Below are 19,318 nucleotides of genomic sequence, written 5' to 3' on the forward strand. Positions count from 1 at the left end.
GCATGTGTGACACAGGCAAAGCCAGGATTCCTCATATTTTGTATGGGGTTTCTTTTTCCCCAGCTAGATAAAGAAAAGGGACAATAACATGTGGTCAGGCCCAAAATATAAGTTTAAGGTCTTCTGAGATCTAACATGAGTACCTCCTTTTGGAAGTAAATGTAAACAAATGCTGTCATTGGACCATATTCTTCTATGACACCTTTGCTACCAGGCCCTCAGAAGTTGAAAGTCACTCCACAAAACACAAAACTTCCCAAAAGAAATACAAAAACTCTCAGAAATATGGACAGAGGACCGCAAATACCAACAGACCTGTGAAAAAGTCAATTGTTTGTATGATTGGGCTAATTATTCTGTTGATGTCTCAGTTTTGGCTGGTCATTTCTTTCCCCTCATAGAAGCAGCAACAACTGCCTTCATCATACCTTGAAGACATCTGTGGCTCCCCGTTCAAAGTTGTTCGATCTATTTTCTAAGATGATCAATTCAGTTTTGCCACTCTCACCATAAATCTGCATGAAGACTTTGGCATTGGTGCCTGCGGCCCGCACATCTCCGGTAACTACAGACACCTCGTAGTTTATCACTAATCCAAAAATAAAGCAATTAAATCAGCAGAGAAGCTCAGATAACAACATTCCTGAGGGCTCAGGTTCAAAATTAAACTATCTTGTCTTAACAAATGACCACATATCCGACTATTTGCTCTTATCTAAACCAAATTTGAGATAACACGGCTTTTCACTGAGGACTAACCTAATAGTTTTCCTTTTACAAGTCTTAAGCCAGCGTCAGAGGGGTGCAAAACAGAGCCTTAAAATGGAATTTCATTTCAGTATTAACTATAGAGTGGTTAAATGATCTCCTTAACACAATACAAGGGAGGGAGTAAAACAGAGCAGAGACAAAACACAGCATCCTTTCTCAGGATCCCAAGGCAAATTTTAACCATAGCCTTAAAATAAAATGAATCTACTGATAAAAGTTAAATAGACAGTAGGGATTTGGTCCTTATGTATCAAACAGCTTCTCTATTCCAGGCAATGGGGTAATACAAGCAGGACAGGCCATTTGGTGGTGCAGGACTGGGGCAGCAAGGCAGGTAAATGTGAAAAAAAGCAGAACCCACTGATACTGTAATGAAGAAGTACAGTGCCTTGTGCTGTGTTTCACTGCCCAGGATGTAAATTTTTCATATGGTCTCAGGAAATGGAGATGGAAAACACTGTAATGTTTTTCCAACTGCTTTAGGAACAAAACAAAAGCAAAATAGTTTACTTTCCTCACCAAAATAAGCTCTTTTGGACAGGGACTTTTTGGTTTTGGTTTCTAACCTGGTCCTTAAAAATGCTAGTAATACAAATCACACATATCTCAATGTGTTTTATCTCACATTTCTCAACAGGCAGAATCTCACTTGGGTAGACCTCCACCTCCACCCTGCCATCAGCCTCATCTTTGTCAAGCCATCGGTTGCAGGGGAACATGTACTGCTTTCCCTGGACTGGAACTGTGATCTGGACACTGGCCAGGAACCAGCCAGACCGGAGACCCACGTTATCATGTCCAATCAGTATTCGGTTGATCTTTAAAAAAGCACACAAAAAACAAGAGGGCAGAAAAAACCCCAACACAACAGAATTTACTTAATATATAAAAATCTCCTTCCCCTGGCACCCTGTTCTTCCACAATGTTCACGTAAATAATTAATACTTGCATTTAACTATAGAACTTAAAACACTCTTCACATGACAGCATGTACACTAGACTGCCAATGTAATGGTCTATACAAAATGTATTTCTTAATATCCAATGTAAAGGCCAGAGATTCTTACATCACATTCAATCCTGAGTGTTATATTGATTCTGAATGCAGTCAGTTGCACGAGGTACAGAGCCACCTGCAATTAATTCTTACCTTTCCAATATCCATCGTATCTATAGTAAACTCATCCACTCGACCACGTTCAAAATAATTGCCTAGATCATTATCAGAGACTAAAAGGGTCTCTTTGCTGGAGTCTGCTTTTTCACCGTAGAGTTTGATGAAAACTTTGGAGTCTGAGCTGGCACCAGGGATATCTCCAGTCTTCACGCTGATGTGATAACTGACATCTAAAGTGAGATCAATGTACAGAACACAGACATGTGAGTGGCATTTCCAGTGCTCAGCCTGGCAATTGGCTTCAGACAGATACAGGGGAGGAAGGCTCCAGCTGCAGACACAGAAAGGACTTTACTCATCCGTTCATGCATCCAGCATCTTAGGGCCACACTGGGTAAGCTGTCACACCTTGGAGTTATTCACCAAAAGAGAAGAAAGGCAGCAATTACACTAAGTAGCAGAAAATATTCTGTATTCCTCCCTCTCACTGTTAGATGATTACCAAGCCATAAAAACAATTTTAGGCAAGTGAGGTGATTTCATGCTTTTTATCCTTACAGTTTAATTCAATAGCTTTGACATTTTTTCTAAAACAAAACAAAAAGCATCTAAACCTGAGGTCTGTAAGCACTGTTTTCTAAAGAAAATTGTAGTATTGGAGCCCTGGTTCTCCAGAGAAGGACAACGTAATCTTTCTGGTGATTTTCTTCTGGGAACACAACATTATTCAACAGAATTCATTATACTAAAACAATGGCAATTCAAGATCCTTCAGAGGAAGCTATACAAGAAAGCAGTTCTTAAACAAATCACGACATTAAAAATCAAAGTTTCTTTCTACATATATAATGTTGTAATTATTTGCTTTTATGCAAATTAATCCCATTCATAAACTAGGATTTAAGGGTCAGAGGTATTTCCCCCGTGTGACCTACTGCAGCTTCTTGTATAAGAATGATAAAAAAAGCCCAGTAGATTTACTGTGAACTGACATGAATCATTAAGTAGAATAAAGTAAGTAAACACATGCATACACAGCTCAAACCCAGGCCATCTTTTTTCCAAGCTAAACTCACTTTTTAGCATTGGTGACTCCCCAGCGGGCACTAATTCTCGGACAATCTGACCATCATCCTCATTTTTGTCAAGCCATCTGGTTTACAAACAGAAGTAAGTTATCTTTGAATAATTAGGACCTATTAGAACTTTCAAAATCTAGTCTGGCTCCACACATAGTAAAAATCCACACCACAGTCAAAAGGATATTTTTACAGGGCTCTGTATCTCTGTTCAGTTTGCAGGAGTTTGACCAGACCCTACAGCAGTCACATTTTAAACCTCCATTTTCCCAAGAAGAGAGATCGTGAGAGCCTTGCTTGTAGTAGATAAGCATCTGCTGTGATGTCCACCTGTCTGGAAAGCACAAACTTCACAGCCACAAGTTATTCCTGTAAATGGGCGGTCTCAGTCTCTTGAAAGCATTGACCTTCATTGACCTGAAATACTTGCAGCTTTTATTACTAGCCACCTTGATTACAACCTTTATAGCATCTAAATTACTAAACCCAGGTTTTTTAAGTGTTTGCTTACTCTAGTCTATCATCATTTTTCCCTTCCTTACAGATAAGTATATAACCCTTTTTTCTCCACCAGGTAGGGGATGAATTATGTTGTTCCCATTTTCAGGGTTGGGTATGTGGAGGCAGCTGACACTGGCAAAAGGAAGGATTTCCTTTGTTTCTCAACATTAATCCAACTAGACTACTTAAGAAGAGCCAGGCACAAAGCAAACTGTAGCATGATCTCAAGGGAAAAAACTCTGAAAGGAAAATGGAGGGGAACCAATTGCTAATCTGGTAACCTTCACAGCTGCTCCTTCAGCCTCAGGGACTAAGGAATTACAGCCCCAACCCTGTCATACACCATACAGCATCTGTTGTGTGACAACAGCAAGGGCCCTGGCAGAGGTTTCTCACTTTCCACTTTAAACCCAGACTGCTGCAGCACTCGGGATATCCCTGTAAACATCTGCCTAGGGTCAGGTTTCCCACAGGGGTGCACTGGGGCCATTTCAGTCCCCAAACATTGTATCATGAGAGCAGGAGCTGTTCCCAGAAAGCCTGTTTTTTCCCAGGTACACAGCTATCTGCAGCAGTGCTTTTGTAGTTAAAAATACTGCTTAAAACCAGTGGAGGTGAATGAAGGACAAGTGAGCAAGCTCTGGCATGTCATGAAGGCTATTTAAATTGCTATGATAACTCTCAGAATGAGAAAGAGAAAAACAAATCCCCAGAAACTGTTTCTTTTTAAAGGCAGCCACACAGATACGTGAATGACACCAGACCACAGAAGACCTGCTTCTGCACAAACATGCAGATATACTGCGGGCTTCCTGCAATGCCGCCGTACTACATGCACATTCTCCTTGGCTGACCTTCACAGCAAAAAGGAGGGGAGCTCACTTCCCATTTAAGTTTCCCCCTTTGACTTTGCTGATGAGCCAGCACACATGGAAAACAGCAAACGGCCCTCATAACAGGGATCTGGGGACATGAATAAATGCCCACTGAGAGCTGGATCAAACCTATGGCATCTCACTGGTACTAAGACAGCACAGCTTACAGTCATGACCAGCTGGACTTGCCATGGTGACCCAGAAGTAACCAGATAGTATGGAAGACCAAGGATGATGGGTCTCCATTTCATCTATTTGAAGGAATGTTACCTTTTTAGTCTCCCCCTCTCCCTTCCCACCAATTGAGGAAAACAATAAGCACAAAGAAACCATGCAAAAAACCAGCAACAGGAAAAAAATCCAAACATGAGTTAGAGCCAGATGGTCCTGGAAGCACTAGCAGCAATGCCATCATGCAAAACAGCCTCACCACACAGGCACACATCTCCACTCCCAGCTCCCCTCTAAGCTTTGGTGAGTTGTCGGGTATGTAGTCTACCCCGTATTCTTCCCTTTCACTCTGTAAAGCAGGTGGCCATGTGCAGGTGGCTTGAAAAGGGCTAAAAGCTAAGGGGGGTCAGCATGAAGGTGATGAACACATGAACATGTGATGATTGCATGAACAAACACCATGTGAGGGCATCAGATGCGGTGTTGTGCCTCGGTGGAGACTGAGAGGTGTAGTGGGGATAGAGGAGCAGAAACATCTGTGGAGAAGACCATTAAATTGATGTTAAGAGTTGAGCAAGGGTAGAGTGCAAGTAGGGCAGGAGAGGAGCATGCTAAGACATCACGTTGTCTTAAGAAAGGAAGCCTTTATTGGTGTTTTGGGGGATTTTATTTTACCTGTTAGAACTGGTCCTTAATACCTCTGTATCATGTAGTTCTTGATGCTGGTTCAGGATTCACGTCCTTGGACAGGTATCCAATGGCTAGGGGATCACATCATCCCAAAATTCAAGATGCTTCTGCGTACATGGACATTAACTGGGAGGACCCACAAAAGTCGAGCCTGAACTCCACCACCCCAGGACCACTGAATTCAGCATGACCTTCAGGAAGGCAGAAGCTCACAAGGTAGACACACTTCTGCCCTCCTGCTGTTTCTGTTGCCAGTGTACATGCTGTTGTTTTCTGTCACCTTTGCCATTGCTGATGTTTTAGGGAAATGTAGGATGAACCTAGGCAAACTGCTTCTGCACCAAAGTGGCAGGATGAAAATACATCCCACAAGAAACAGATCTCTGTGTGCAGCATGACAAATGTTAACTGCTTCAGCAGTGAGGACAGATGAGAAAAATGAATCAAAAAAGGAGGACACACCCCTAGATAAAGAAATTCCCTGTACCAATGTTGGTAGCTACTGATGGGAAGACAAGGAGCATGTCTTGGACTGGAGGAAGAAAAGGGAGGTTTATCAGCAGAAGTGGCTTAAGCGTCCTTATTTTGTTTCAGCTAAGAGAATAGCCAGAAGTGGCACAAGCATTATTTTCTGAAGAAAAGAAGAAATATTTGGATGAGCAATACCACTGTGTTCCTTCCTTTCAGCACATATGCTGCCCTATCCTAATTTTACTTCAATGTAATTCCAATAGCGTATTACTGAGCAGCAGGTTGCAGCCAGAGGTTTACAGTCTTACACTGAACACAAATGGATTGACACATTATAAACACATCAGGCTGCAGAAAATAGAATCCTTCAGTATAGTGCCAACATATTCCTAGTACAAAAGACTTGTCAAAATATTTTCTTTTATCAGAGCTTCCATATGACTTGAGTGCATGTAATTCATGTCACTGTGGGTTTTGTAAGGGTGTAGTCGTGTCCTGTATGACATACTTGGTTCTAAAATTATATTTTATGTCCAATAGCCCAAAGTGGACAAAAATATGACATGAGAGCTACTTCAGAGAGAATTTCTAGAGAATCAGAGAGTCAGGAAAGCACTGGAAAAAAATATGGCATGACGTCATATATAGCATTTGAAATCCAGCAGATGATAGCCTGCATGCAATTAGAATGATTAGCACATCCATTAATTTCAAAGATACATATGTATTTGTGTGTGTCTTTAAATATAATCTGTATATATAAATATGTGTAAAATAGATAGACATTTCAGTCTACTTTTAAGCAACAAAAGGAGGTTTCTCTGGATCTTTTGTATGATGAACACTTTTGGCATTTGATTGAATAAATGTTCCTTCAGAGGAGTCTTCTAGTGCATCATCCCATTCTTGGTCTGTTTGTTGTTCTTCAGAGAATTAACGATGTTCCCTTATGCTTGTGCTGGAGAAAAATTAGGATGGTGCAGTCCATATGCTTAGAAAAAAATGTAATGAAGTATCATTGAAGATTTCAGTGGAGCTGTAATGATTTATAGCATATAAAATTCTATCCTATCATGAACTCACGACTTTGGCTGATTGAAAATTCATTTCTGTCTGGGATATAAATATTATAAAAAATAGGCTATTTTAGAGAATGTCAGCTAGTCCATTCCTGGACTACTACAGAGCCTTGAGGAGAAAATGAAATCTGAAGAACTCAGTTCTGAGCTTCAGAAAGGTTTGGCTCCAGTTCTGGGGCAAAAGGCGAACTTCATTTTGAACTTTCTAGTGGTATTCATAATCACAACACCTAAACCGCATCAGACACTCTAAGGTATAAATCGTTCAGTTGTGCCACTGAATGATTCAGTGTTCAGTCCCTAAAAGCATGGATATAATAATGTCATGTGGTCATAAGGGAGGAATAATACTGTAATGCATCCAAGTGATGTACTAGTAATTCTGCAAATAATGCTTGGAGAAGTTACCTGCAATCACTTCTTGCAAGCACAGATCAAGTGACCGCTTTAAAAATCACTGACTCTAAGAAGAGCTACAAGCCATTCCCTTTACACCCAACTGTTTTAAGGGTTGAAAGCACAGGCCTGGGAGTCATTATTTCTCAATGCTCTTCCTGAATCTGACACAAACTCACAATTAATCCACTTAGCTTCTCTTTATCTCTGCTGGCTCCCTTGTACAACAGACAGTTCTCATAGAGCTCTTGTGACTATTAGGTAATAGATGTTCCTACAGAGTCATAAAAAAGCTTTCAAATTACAAGACAAAACATAGCCATGTATATCAATAAGTAAATAACAAGAACGGAGACTTCAACAAGCTATATGCTATCAAGATCTATAAGGATATCCTACAGACCTTAGTTACAGCAGAAGCTGATTAGCCAGCTCTTTGTTATAATATCTGCTCTCCACATGCTGGTACAGCCTAGTTTTCACAGAGGTAAGAAGCCTGTGAAGCTTTCTGCACGGGTGAGATGTGTTTCTGCTGGAAGGCATTTTGTCCTCTAGCTGTCTCACAGTAGCAGCTAAGTAGCAGAAAGTCAATGGAGCAGCTTTCAGTAAGGACACAGCAGCAGAATTTTTCTCCAGACCACATGATTGTGCTGTGTAGAAGAATAGAAGTTAATCAAGTCTTGGAGATATAGACAATGAGAACATCAGCATGTCTACTGGCTGGCCATAGACTGGCCAAGCAGAAACAGAAGCTTCCCTGGTGTCCCCCAGATGGATTCTCTAACTAACCTCGCTTACATTACTTCACTAAAAGAAGGCCGCTCTTCTTGGCCAAGTCTTCTTCAACATCTTGGCTCTGAAGAAGCAGCTGAAGCAGGCCTCTCTGAACATCTGCCAAAGCAGTTGGGACATAAGCTGTCCTTGGCCTACAGGACTGGAGGGGAACATCCAAATGCTGCAGGTCATGGAGATGTTTATCCCTTGCATGGAGGATGCAGTGGGTGAGCACCTTCGCCCTCAGATATCTCCAGACTCCATGACGACACCCGTATACTGCGATGATGCCCCAGTCTCTCAAGAGACACAGGCACCAAAGATAGTGAGAGGGAGCAGCTGTCCCTGTGTTTGGAGGTGATCAGTCATGTTACCTTCTCAATCTGAGAGGAAGAGATAATGCTGGCACAAGGACAGCAAATAAAGCCGCACGAACAACACTGACATCACTTGGAAAAAGAGACATTAAGAAAGGTAAGAAGAGTGGAATTCCATCACTTGTGACTCGAAGCCTGAATGCACCCCATGAATGTTTTGGGGATAAGGTCTTGGGTTTTCTTTCTCTCTCCTTTTTGAGTCCCTGGCCTGAGGGAAATGCCCCGTGGACTCTGATGCTTCTGATCCACGGGTGTAAAGCTAAGGGGGGGGGGGTCATCACTCCAAGCTGAGGGAAGACACCCAGTTAAACAGTCAAGTAAGGAGACAATTCAAAAGGAAATCTTTAAAATGAGCCAGCTGCACAGTGCAGTTAGACACAGAAATATCTCTGAGGAGTCTGAGCAAAACAGCTCTTCACGTGGACACTTCATGGTGTCCAAGTAAAAACCTGTCTAGCTTGCTTGCTTAACTCAGTAAAACATATGGTTGTTAAATATGTATCAAAAGGCAGCAATGACAACATGGTGGTTTGTTCTTTGAAAAGGCAGAAACTGGCTTGCTTTTCACAACCAAGATGACATTGCATCTGCTGCTCTGTGCTGTCTCCCTAGTGAGTTTGCTCTCTGATGTGATGTGACTTAAGCAATGCAGAGGCTGGGGCTGGCTCCTGTTTTGTATTTGGCTGACTCTCCTCATTATAGTGGAGTTCTTCTTGATTTACACTGACAAGAGACAAGTAACCAGCTTAGCGGTTTTACTTTTGTCTGCAATTTAAAAATAATCGTGTTTGCATTTTACAATTCCACTTGTCCCCCAGGAGATGACTGTTTAGAACAGGTACTTGATGTTCTTAAGCGGAGTTCAATGAACTTCCATCTTACAGGGTCGACATCCTGAGAGGGCAAGTGGGACACTGAACAGGACACTGAACTACACCAAAGTTAGTCTCATGTTTTCACCCAGTTATCTCTAGTTTGTGCTGCAATGTTGAGGCAGACCCTAGCTAGTGCCAGGGCAGATGGAGCATCTCATTACCCATCGGTAGCCTCAGTACAGCACATTTCTTTTGGCCACATGATTGTCTAGAAAAGAGAAGAATACATTTATAGCTCACCCATAGGGGTAAGCTACAGTCCCCTGCTCTACCACTGTATCTGTCTGCCTGATATGCATTTACCTTCATGCAAGGAGCTCTCAAGACAGCAGCATAACAATTCTGCATTCTCCCAACACAAAAATAGCATCCCATTGCTCCTGAAAAGATGGGATGTGCATGTGAGGGATCAGAACCTTGTCCCACACATGCAATAAAACTAGCAGATTGCAGCAGATTGCAGAGTGTGTTTCTGCAGCAGGCAATTGCAGCGACACTGGATGTGGTACTGGAAGGTTGCATTTTACCTTTTGGAAATTCTCTGTATTACTGAGCTAATTGCTGAGAAGTTCACAATTCAGATTGCTGTTTGTTTGGTAAGGGGACTTAACCGTATCTTAAACCTCCCAATCCACACTCTTTGCTTTCAGGCTTAGCAAAAATAAATGAATGAATAAATAAAAAGCATTAAGCTGTGCTCAGAAAATTCCAGTCTTGGAACAAGAGCTAGGCTCTTCAAAGTCTGGCAAATGCATAGATGGAGTCATAATTTGCAAGCATTGTTTCCAGTACCTGTAGCAGGGGAATTCCACAGCCTCACTTTCTGGCTGTCCTTCTTCCCTCACTATCACTTTGGCAAGGTACCAGCCACTGCTTCCTCCTTTGCCATCATGCCCTATTCTCACCCTCCTCACCTGCTTCAGCGTTACTGCTTCAACGAAGAATTCATCAGCCTTTGAGAAGGAGAAGAAAAAAGGTAAGGCAATATTTCTCCTTAAAAACAAACCAACCAACCAAATTTATTATTGCAATCAAACCAACATCATCAGCATGCTGCAAGATAATTCTTCACAAGATGAAGGAGAAAGTTTGAATTAATTCACCAAAGAATGAAAGCTTGAATATTTGTGCTAGATGTATAACATCAGATTTACAAATATATGATCTGCCAGCATTTTAAATCTCCCATGTCATTGTATGCCCTCCACAACTGTAAAAAAAAAAAAAAGCAATTTGATTATTAAGAAGTTCATACAGAGAGGCAGGAAATCCAAGTTCAAACCCCTGCTCAGCTATCATCCTTCTGGGAAATCTGGGGCTGGCCACTTCAGCCAAATCCACAGAGATATTCAGAGGTACAATTCAAAGACAGTACCCCAGATGACATGGGCTACTGATCACAATTTAACCCCAGCCATTTCCTGGCATGCAAGCATTGGGGTATTTCCAGCTGCTCCATGAGTTGTGTTCAGAGGTTGGTGTGAATCTAACCCACGAGAGACATGAATTTTATGTCTTCTGTTTTTTTTTTTTCTTTTCCTGGAAAAAGGTCTTAAATCACCAACCTACAGATTACCCCAAGTAATGGCCCCTCAAGACTAGAGCTCTGTTACCCAAGAGTGTACTGGGAGCAGCAGTTCCTGATGGCTGAAAGAAGAGAGATGTATTAAAAGAGCAAGTTACTCCTTTGGGAATCAGGCCAGAGAAGTATGTCCAGTACACGTACAGACGCATACACATGTATGGTAAATACTGTGTGTAAACGCAGAGACTATCTGAAGCATACAGCCCAACAGACAGGGCTGCTGTGGTTACCATCTGGCTGAGATGCCTCGGTAGGTTAGAGAAAGCTAACCAAACACTGCGATTCGTTCATTCTGCATCTCCCAAAAGCCTGTAAAACACATACGGTGGTAGTATATCCCCAGCTAGCTCCCAGAAAGCTTGGTGGCAAGGCAATATTTATTTAAATATTTAAATTTATTGAAACAGTCATCATTTTCCCATCATTCAGGACTCCAAACTGACTTTTAAAATAAAGACAACTAAACATATTACCACAATTTTAAGTGTTAATGATGGGCTTACACGCATGAACAAGTGCTACTTAGCTACTCAAAACTGCTGAACTGGGGATTTAAGGTATCAAAACCTCACTGAGTCAGTCTAAATCAATGAAGCCTAATTCACTAGGCCTAATGTTCATCTTACTTATTAACAGCTGATGTAAATTAATGAGTAAGTAACTAACCTGAACTACAGCAGAGCAAACACCTAATTTAGAGGCATCTTTAAATTTTACCTTCTATACAGGCTGTTAGTTTGCATCTGCAAGCAAACTTTTCAAGTTAAATTGGTAATCAAGGTACTATTGGTTTAAGTGGCTGTAGATTAGAGACCGCACTGATTAGCTACATTTCTTTTTAACAGGGTATCTGAGTTAATCAGTGTAGTTATACTCATTCAGTCTCTTGAATATATGAGCTCTAAGTTTGTCAGGATCAATCCTTAAACAGCTTCCAATTCATTCACTAGCTTTCAGCTCCTCATGTCAAGAGAGCAGTTTTCCATTAACAGGTCCCAGTTCGCTTTATATCATCTGGATACTATTAATCACATGAATTGATTTCCAAAAAAATTTTTTTTTTTCCCTTCACGCAAGTTACCCTATAACTCATTTTTGGGAGTAAAAATAAAGTAGTCATAATCTGTGAACCAAGCACCATTCTTTGGAACTCCATTGAAACGATCTTCAAACCACACCCAAAACATAACTCATTTTGCTACCATTTTGAGAAAACTAGACTTCCCCAGATGAGAAAATGCTGTCCTTTACAGCTTGGACCTACGTTTTAAAAATAAAAAAAATCTATAATGTAAGTGTGTAGGCAAAAACGTGATGTTTGCAATGTCCACGTCTGCAAACCTTTACATCAGTTAGAAGCAGAACAAACTTTCACACTATATAAATGCCACGTGTTTCCAGGGACAGGTCTTACAGGGACAAGAAAACCTTGATGAAAGTTCTTTTAAAGTCTAAAAAATTCAGTGATTTCAGTGAAGAATTGGAAACTCTGGACACTCAAAGGCAAATCCAACGTGTTAATGCATATTTCAGAAGCCCAAATTCAACCGTCAGTTTTGAAAATGTGACCTCCTTTTATCCTCATTTTCTTTCCATTCCAAATCTTCAATCAAATAATGACACAAAAGATGGGAAATCTAGAGAGTTCTGTGATCAGATTCCCAAAATCTCCTCCAGGAGATACTGATTACATTTAACCAGTCTAAGTTGGACTCTAGAGATCCACAATGTGCCTCATAATTGAATACATATTAAGTACATTGACCCCATAGATCAGATCAGCACACTATTTGCTTGTTAATGCTGCAAGGGCTTTAACTACAGCTTGACCTCTTCATTATTTCCAGATTTCCAGGGAACAAGCTCTGTCTTCAGTTCAGGCCATTTCCACCCCCCTCTATTCAGGACACAGGCATACAAAAACATGTTGAAAACCAGATTGAAAATAAGACACAAAAATTGAGTACAGAATGGTTGAGGGGAGGAGACTGGAGGAAATATAAAGGAAACATGTTAGGCTTTTGGTTCTGATTTTCACATTAAATAATATGCTTTTTCTTCCTTTGCCCCTGGAGACAAATTTTTTGCCATATTAGATGGAGGGAGAAAGGCTCTCTCTTGTTCTTGGAAAGTGGACAGATTTCCTGGAAGCCTTCCCCACTCTAAAGATGCCATTTCAACAGTCAGTACTTAGCTGGGGAGCAAACCAGGAGACTCTTATGAACATACAGATGCAAGGGCAAAATGTCTCTGACCTAAACCTCCCTCCAACTACAACCTGTTATGATGTTCTGTGGACATGATTTATTTCTTCCTACTGCCCTACCTCAAACTCTCAAGGAAATCAGCCAAGTTTACAAATACACATCTCAAAAAAAAATATCTACAAATGGTCACACACTTTAAAACTCATCTTAAGGAGCTGCTGTGTGAACTTACGTTGCCTTTTTCAAATTTATTGACAGTGTTGATGCAGTTGTAGAGAACACGATCTCCCGTGTCTCCCTGGTCACCAATGAGGCAGACAAAGACGTTGGCATCTGTGCCGCTCCCACTTACCGTCCCAGTGCAAACCGTCACCCGGTATTTTATCACTGTGGAGACATAAATCAATAAAATAATTTCAGCAACATGATTAATTGCCATTTGAATTTACTGCATTTTCCACAGGCTTGCAATTAATTTTAAGTGTTCATACTTCCAGTTGGTACTTGTGCTGATGTATTGACTTTTACACTTCCATGTTATCACTAGGAAAAGAAAAAAAGCCAAAATAGGAAGGCCTGAAATGTTAAGAAAACCCATAAAACCGCTCCAAAGAAGGACAGTAAAATGCCATCCCCTTCAGGTAAAACCTCATGAATTGGAGTGTATAGACTCCTTGGGGCTCCAGCCCTCCTACCTCCCCTTCTGCCTTGCCAAGAGGGTCCTGGTGACAGGGGACTTTGTAACAACGTGTTTGGGGAAATAATATTCAGCACCCAGAGGCATGACAGGCAGAGAGAAAGAGTTAAAAAGGGCTGAGTGCTCAGGGACCCGAGGAACAGGTTCTTCATGTTATCTTTATCTGGCAGGACAAGCCCAGTTAGTCCCATCTCTTTGGGACCATCATAGTGCAGGAGGTTGGATTGTGTCTTGCCTCCTTGTCGCCTTTGAGATCTTGATTTAGCATTTTGCTGGATGGATTTTGAGCTGTCACCTTCATCCTCCCCACCCTACCCTCATCTCTGCCCTCCCATCCCTTTGGGTGAAGGATTTTCAGAAGAGATTTCACAACAAAGAGCCAGTCTACAGGCCAGCATCGGGAAGGGACAAGAGTCAATGCTCCCACCCTCCTTCCAAAACCCGTCTCCAAGACCAACACGCGGGTGCTGCGTCTCGCCTCTGCTCAGTACAACTGCTCCTCATGGAAAAGTGCCTGCATTTGAACTCGAGCAGCTCTCTCCACAGTCGATTAAAAATACATTTCAAAACCAGGTTTATTTACATTTTAATAACATCTGCAATTACAATTACTCTTCCTCTTCTGAGGAACTGTTCAGCTGCATGCAGATCACTGAGTTCACTGGAAATTTCATAAAATAGGGGACTCATGATTTACGGAGTGTGGAGCCCCATTAGGTGCCTTGGTGGAAATAAGAGAAATCCCACTGGCCACCTTGAGATACTCTGCTCTCCAAAATTCTCCCTCTGAGTACATTTAGTTCTTGTGACGCAAGGTCAAAACAAAAGTAACCACTACAGGAAGCCAACACAAAGTTCTGCAGTTCCTTAATTAAATCTCCCATGCAAGCATAGTAAACCCAATAAACAGTTTGGATTTCTCACACGTACTGAAAGGTGCCTATGCTTTTGCCCAACTTTCTGTGAAACTTCCTATAAATTTATACGTATAGCTGCATAAATGTGCATACAATTAAATAAAACTTTAAAGCCCAAAAATTATTGTTAAATTTTAGATTGCATTTTAGTTAAGCTTGTTTTCCATGAACATCCCTTCAAACCTTGCATTTCACATTTTAAGGGAGGCTGGAAAAAATACAAATTTGAAAAAAAAATACAGTTCTGAAAACAACTGTGCTGTGGCCAGACCTCTCCCATCTCCCACCACAGAGAAATGTGCTCAGAATAAGAGTCTGGGATTTCTGAGTCTTCATGCAGCTAATGATGCACACAGAAAATACTGCAGAGAGAAAGTGCCAGAAAGAGAAGCTAATTGAATTACATAGGTCTGCCTGTGCATCCCTTACACAAAGAGGGTTTCTTTCTATTCAGGTCCTAAGTGAGCCCCTGCACAGAGCCTGTGGCTCTCACCTGGCATGACTTCAGTCACTAGAGATCCCTCCGCAGGGAGCTCCCGCACGATCTCATTGTCGTCTTCATTTATATCTAGCCAGCGGCCACAGTTGAATGAGTATTTTTCTTTTGTCAGCGTTTTCAGCAGAGTTACCTTCATTAAACCAAAACACTGCATGAGTTCAGAGGCTTAAAGACAAAAAAGCAACAAGCTCCTGACAGGTTTTTGCCTGGGAAGCAAGAGTAGGTAGCAGCAGAGAAATAACACACATTAATAACGAAACTGTCATTGTGACTCGTGCACTGCAGTGATGCATGGAGCAAAGTCTGTCATAGCTGATGGCTTTTCATTCCTCTTTTCTCCAATTGCTCCATGGTGTTGTGAAAGTTTTGATGGATACCGTGGCTCTTAGTAATTGCTCATCATATGCCACTGCATAAATCCACAGAGCAAAGCATGAATGGTGCTTGCACTGCTGGTTCTCACAGCTCAAAATCAGTGCATGACCCATTGAGAAAACAGCCAGAAAATGGCAGCAAGCATGATCAGAGGTATGCAGTAGCTTCCAAAGGAGTAATGAGCAAATGAGGTGGGGCTCTGCAGATGGCTGCTGAAACAGGTGAAAGAAGGGTGTGATGGCAGTCTACAAAATCACAGGTGACGTGGAGAAGGCAGAGGGGGGTCAACTAGTCACTCTTCTGCTACAAGAAATACAGGGCATCAAATGATGCTTTTAGAGCAAAGCTCAAAACAAACAGAAGGACACAATCAACCTGTGAAGTCCTTGCCAAAAGCTATTATGGTTGCTAAAAGTTTAAATGGTCAAGGGGAGACTGGAACCTTTGAACAAATAAATGGTAGATCTGTTCAGGAAGTAACTGGATCTAGTCAAAAACTGGAAGAATGTTATGGGGAAGTATCATAAATGTTTGTTCTTTTCTTACTGTTCTCTAATCATGCACTTATGTGAGGCAGGAGAGAGTATGTTGGGCTAGATGGATTTCTGGCCTGACCAGTATGGCTGTTCTTCAGTTCTTGTAATAGAAAATGGAAGCCTGACCCGACATGAAGCAAGCCTGTCATGAAATGTGTGAGGACTGGAACAAAGTATCATTAAGGCTTCATCTAAGTTCCTAGATGTTAAAATGGATGCACAAGTGATGGGGTTCATGTGCCATGAGCCTGATGCATCCAGAAAACAAAGGACTGGCTGTATACAGGCAGGTTGATTTCATGCATCTTCACCAGCTTTGCTTAGACAGTTTGGCCCAAAGTGAATCCTAGACACACTGTCAGATCCCTCTTGTCCTCCTTGAACACAATTTCTGTGCAGGAAAAGAGGATAGCCCAGGGAAATGCATAGCTATGGAAGGTCTAAGCATTCTTGTTCATCATCTGTGAACAAACTGTAATTTGTGGCCCAAAGTCTGACTAGCACTTTCTTTTTCATAAAGACTACAGCCAGACACCTTTTCCCACCCCATGGTGAACACAGCAGTAGTTGACGCCTTCTCCCCACTGGAGTGGTGTTTGGCTGTGTATGCTTTCGCAGCTCCCTGACAATGCAGGAGAGCAGGATCTGTCAAAGCCCATTAGAGGCACGCAAGAAAAATCTCTAAGGGGTAAATTGTGATTTATCATCACAGTTATTTATGGCTGCAGAGCAAAGTGTATGTTTCATTAAGTGCAGAGAATGTCTTCCAAGCTCTGCGGGAATATGGGTGAAGCTTAGAGATGAACTTTCTGCGTTGCAGACCCAGGCAAGGGGTGACAGCATGGTAATCATTGCTGGTAGAACAAAGGACATGTAACTGAAGATCAATCAGATCACCCTTTTTATTTTCCAAACAGGACATCATTGCTCTCTCCTGCACAGTCTCCACAGGCTCCTCCAGTCCCCCTCCTGCAATGGGGTTGTCAGCACTTCAGGGCTGGTTATGCTCTGCTGTACAACAGATCTCTGCCATAATCAGTTTTTCATTATGACCAGCCTAAATAAGCCACAGAAGGAGTAGGTTTGCCTCCCCGTACAGTAACGATGTCTGAAGAGCAAGGGAAAAGCCCCTCTGGCAGCAGTGAAGGGGGACTACAGTGGTCTGATGCTGGAAGGATGGGGAAACGTGATTTCCCCCATTAATCTGGGCTGTTCAGAGCTGCCATTTCCTATTGCCTTCATTTCCCATACATAGCTGGGCTAAACTGAGAAGGATGGGAGGAAGAAGGAATTTCCTCCAAAAAATATGCAATGAATTCTTCTGTCCACCACATATTTTTGCAGATGCTACAATGTGTTCTCTTCACATCCACCATCAAGTGGTGGATTTCCACTTCCAACCCTCAGCCAGCACCGTCTGTAAAGGGAGGCACCTCTGACCACTGCACATCAAACTCAGCTGCCAGCATTGGCAGTGCAGACCTTTGGGACCAATCTGACTTTTCAGGTCTACCTGCCCTTGCTGTCCCCTCACCTTATTCAGATGCCAGCCAGCAAATGGATTTCTTTTCTCATGCCATATCCGAAGCTTATAAAATGTGCCCAGATCAGGAAGCTCAATCTATAGAGAGGGGGAAAAGTGCGTTATCCATTTCTGTAAGCCAGCAAAATATGCACACAAATGATACCTCTGAACATCTTTTGAGAGCCAAACCAGAGAAGAGTCAAAACTAAAGTAAAAAAAAGAAATGATGTTCCTTAAAAGTAATAAACCCTACTCCGCAAAGATAGCTTGATGCCTCTCTCTTCAAGAGAGAACATGTGAGTTGAATCCCTTTGATCTCATTTGATCATGAGAGCTCCTTGAAACTACTCCTCCCAGTAAGAACTAAGGCCAGTTCTCAAGCTTCAGCTCTTTCTCTAACAGCAGTTGCAAAGCACAATCGCTCTCCCCGCCAGAAGGTATCTACAGCTGCTGGTGCAAAGGGAGTAAATGTTTTGGTTATAGCCATGCATTAAAATCCACTGTTTCTCAATTTTTCTCTGACCAGTCCCCAGATAGCTTTTAAACACACTTGTTCCTAAACACAAGAAGACCCTCCCCAGCCTCCAAACTCAACATGCTACTGAGCTCATCCCCAAACACTCATGAAGGCTCATGTCCAGGGAGGTTGAAGACCAGACCACCAAGGAGAGGAAACACCACTACAGCTAATTCCCCTGTAAATAACTAATGACCAGTTAGGCACTGGGGGAAAAACTGATAAATGGCATTGTCTAAATGGGTGGATCAGTCTATAACATGAGTGAGGCTGTGCCTGAGGGAGACTATCTGCTTCAGGAGCCACAGGGGAGATGTGGTACTTAGCACCACTATGACTTGAAGTCATCACCGCCTGAGCACCCAGGAACACCAGCCTAAGCCCTGTTTGGAGAAGACAAGGCATATCCATAGGTGGGGAAATCATTTGCATCACCACCAAACTGAATGACTTCACATCCACTTCAGAAGGATCTACTGAGATAAAGATCTCATGATGATGATTTTCTGTGCAGTGTTGACAATAATTCCTTGGAAAACAATACCAAGTCTGATTTACTACTTGCACAAGATTCATACCATGAACTTGTCAGTCTGTCCAGTTTCAAAGTTGTCTGAATTGTTGTCCAGCTTCATCTCATCTGACTTCCCCTTGTCTCCATAAATCTGGAAGAAGATTGTGGCATCTGTCCCTGCATTCTTAATGTCACTTGTCCAGATCCACAGAGACCAGGGGCTTTCTACAAAGAAAGGTTCAAGACATTTTGTTTAAAAAGTAATTTTTAAAGGTGTCCTGGTAAAAAGAATAATTCTTATTCTTTCCCCTGGGTGGTAGAGAGGGGAGGATGGTATGACAGACAACCAGGACGTTTTATTCTTCTCTGCACAAACACAATCAGCTGCTATATGACAAACAGGAATGAGATTGTCTGGAAATATAATTCTGTGCTTTCATTTAAAATAAAATGAGAAAAAACATAAACTACCACTTTCCGGGTGAACCATATTCTTCTCTGTCATACTTTACTAACAGGACAATCCAGGCATGTGCTCCATCTCTGTAGTTTCAGTATACTTCTCCAACACCTACTACTCTAGTTTCAAAGATCATTTTAAAGCCGAGGAAATACTGTCATCTTTTTGTCAATGAGAGTCTCCAGTTACTTGTGTGTGGTGCAATGCAGCTCCAGGTAGCTCCTAAAACTTTCTCCAGATGATCTGTGTCTGCAACAAGGAGGAGTATGGATGCCGTTATGTATGACTTCATCCTAACCTAATGAACCT

At 41.9% G+C, this 19,318-nt stretch overlaps 1 protein-coding gene across 1 annotated transcript in view; it reads right to left on the reverse strand.

The window, feature by feature from the left end:
* Positions 1-19,318, reverse strand: part of LOXHD1 (lipoxygenase homology PLAT domains 1) — a 146,347-nt gene that overhangs the window by 74,208 nt on the left and 52,821 nt on the right. Inside the window, exons 12-20 of the mRNA XM_074856970.1 lie at positions 18,614-18,774; positions 17,528-17,614; positions 15,077-15,212; positions 13,202-13,356; positions 9,970-10,130; positions 2,966-3,042; positions 1,923-2,119; positions 1,397-1,589; positions 429-589 (exon numbers count right to left, since the gene is read on the reverse strand). Of these exons, the coding sequence (XP_074713071.1) occupies positions 429-589; positions 1,397-1,589; positions 1,923-2,119; positions 2,966-3,042; positions 9,970-10,130; positions 13,202-13,356; positions 15,077-15,212; positions 17,528-17,614; positions 18,614-18,774 (1,328 nt within the window). The remainder of the gene's footprint in view (positions 1-428; positions 590-1,396; positions 1,590-1,922; positions 2,120-2,965; positions 3,043-9,969; positions 10,131-13,201; positions 13,357-15,076; positions 15,213-17,527; positions 17,615-18,613; positions 18,775-19,318) is intronic.

This window comes from Strix uralensis, chromosome Z (assembly GCF_047716275.1).
Source record: "Strix uralensis isolate ZFMK-TIS-50842 chromosome Z, bStrUra1, whole genome shotgun sequence".
Taxonomy (NCBI): Eukaryota; Metazoa; Chordata; class Aves; order Strigiformes; family Strigidae; genus Strix; species Strix uralensis.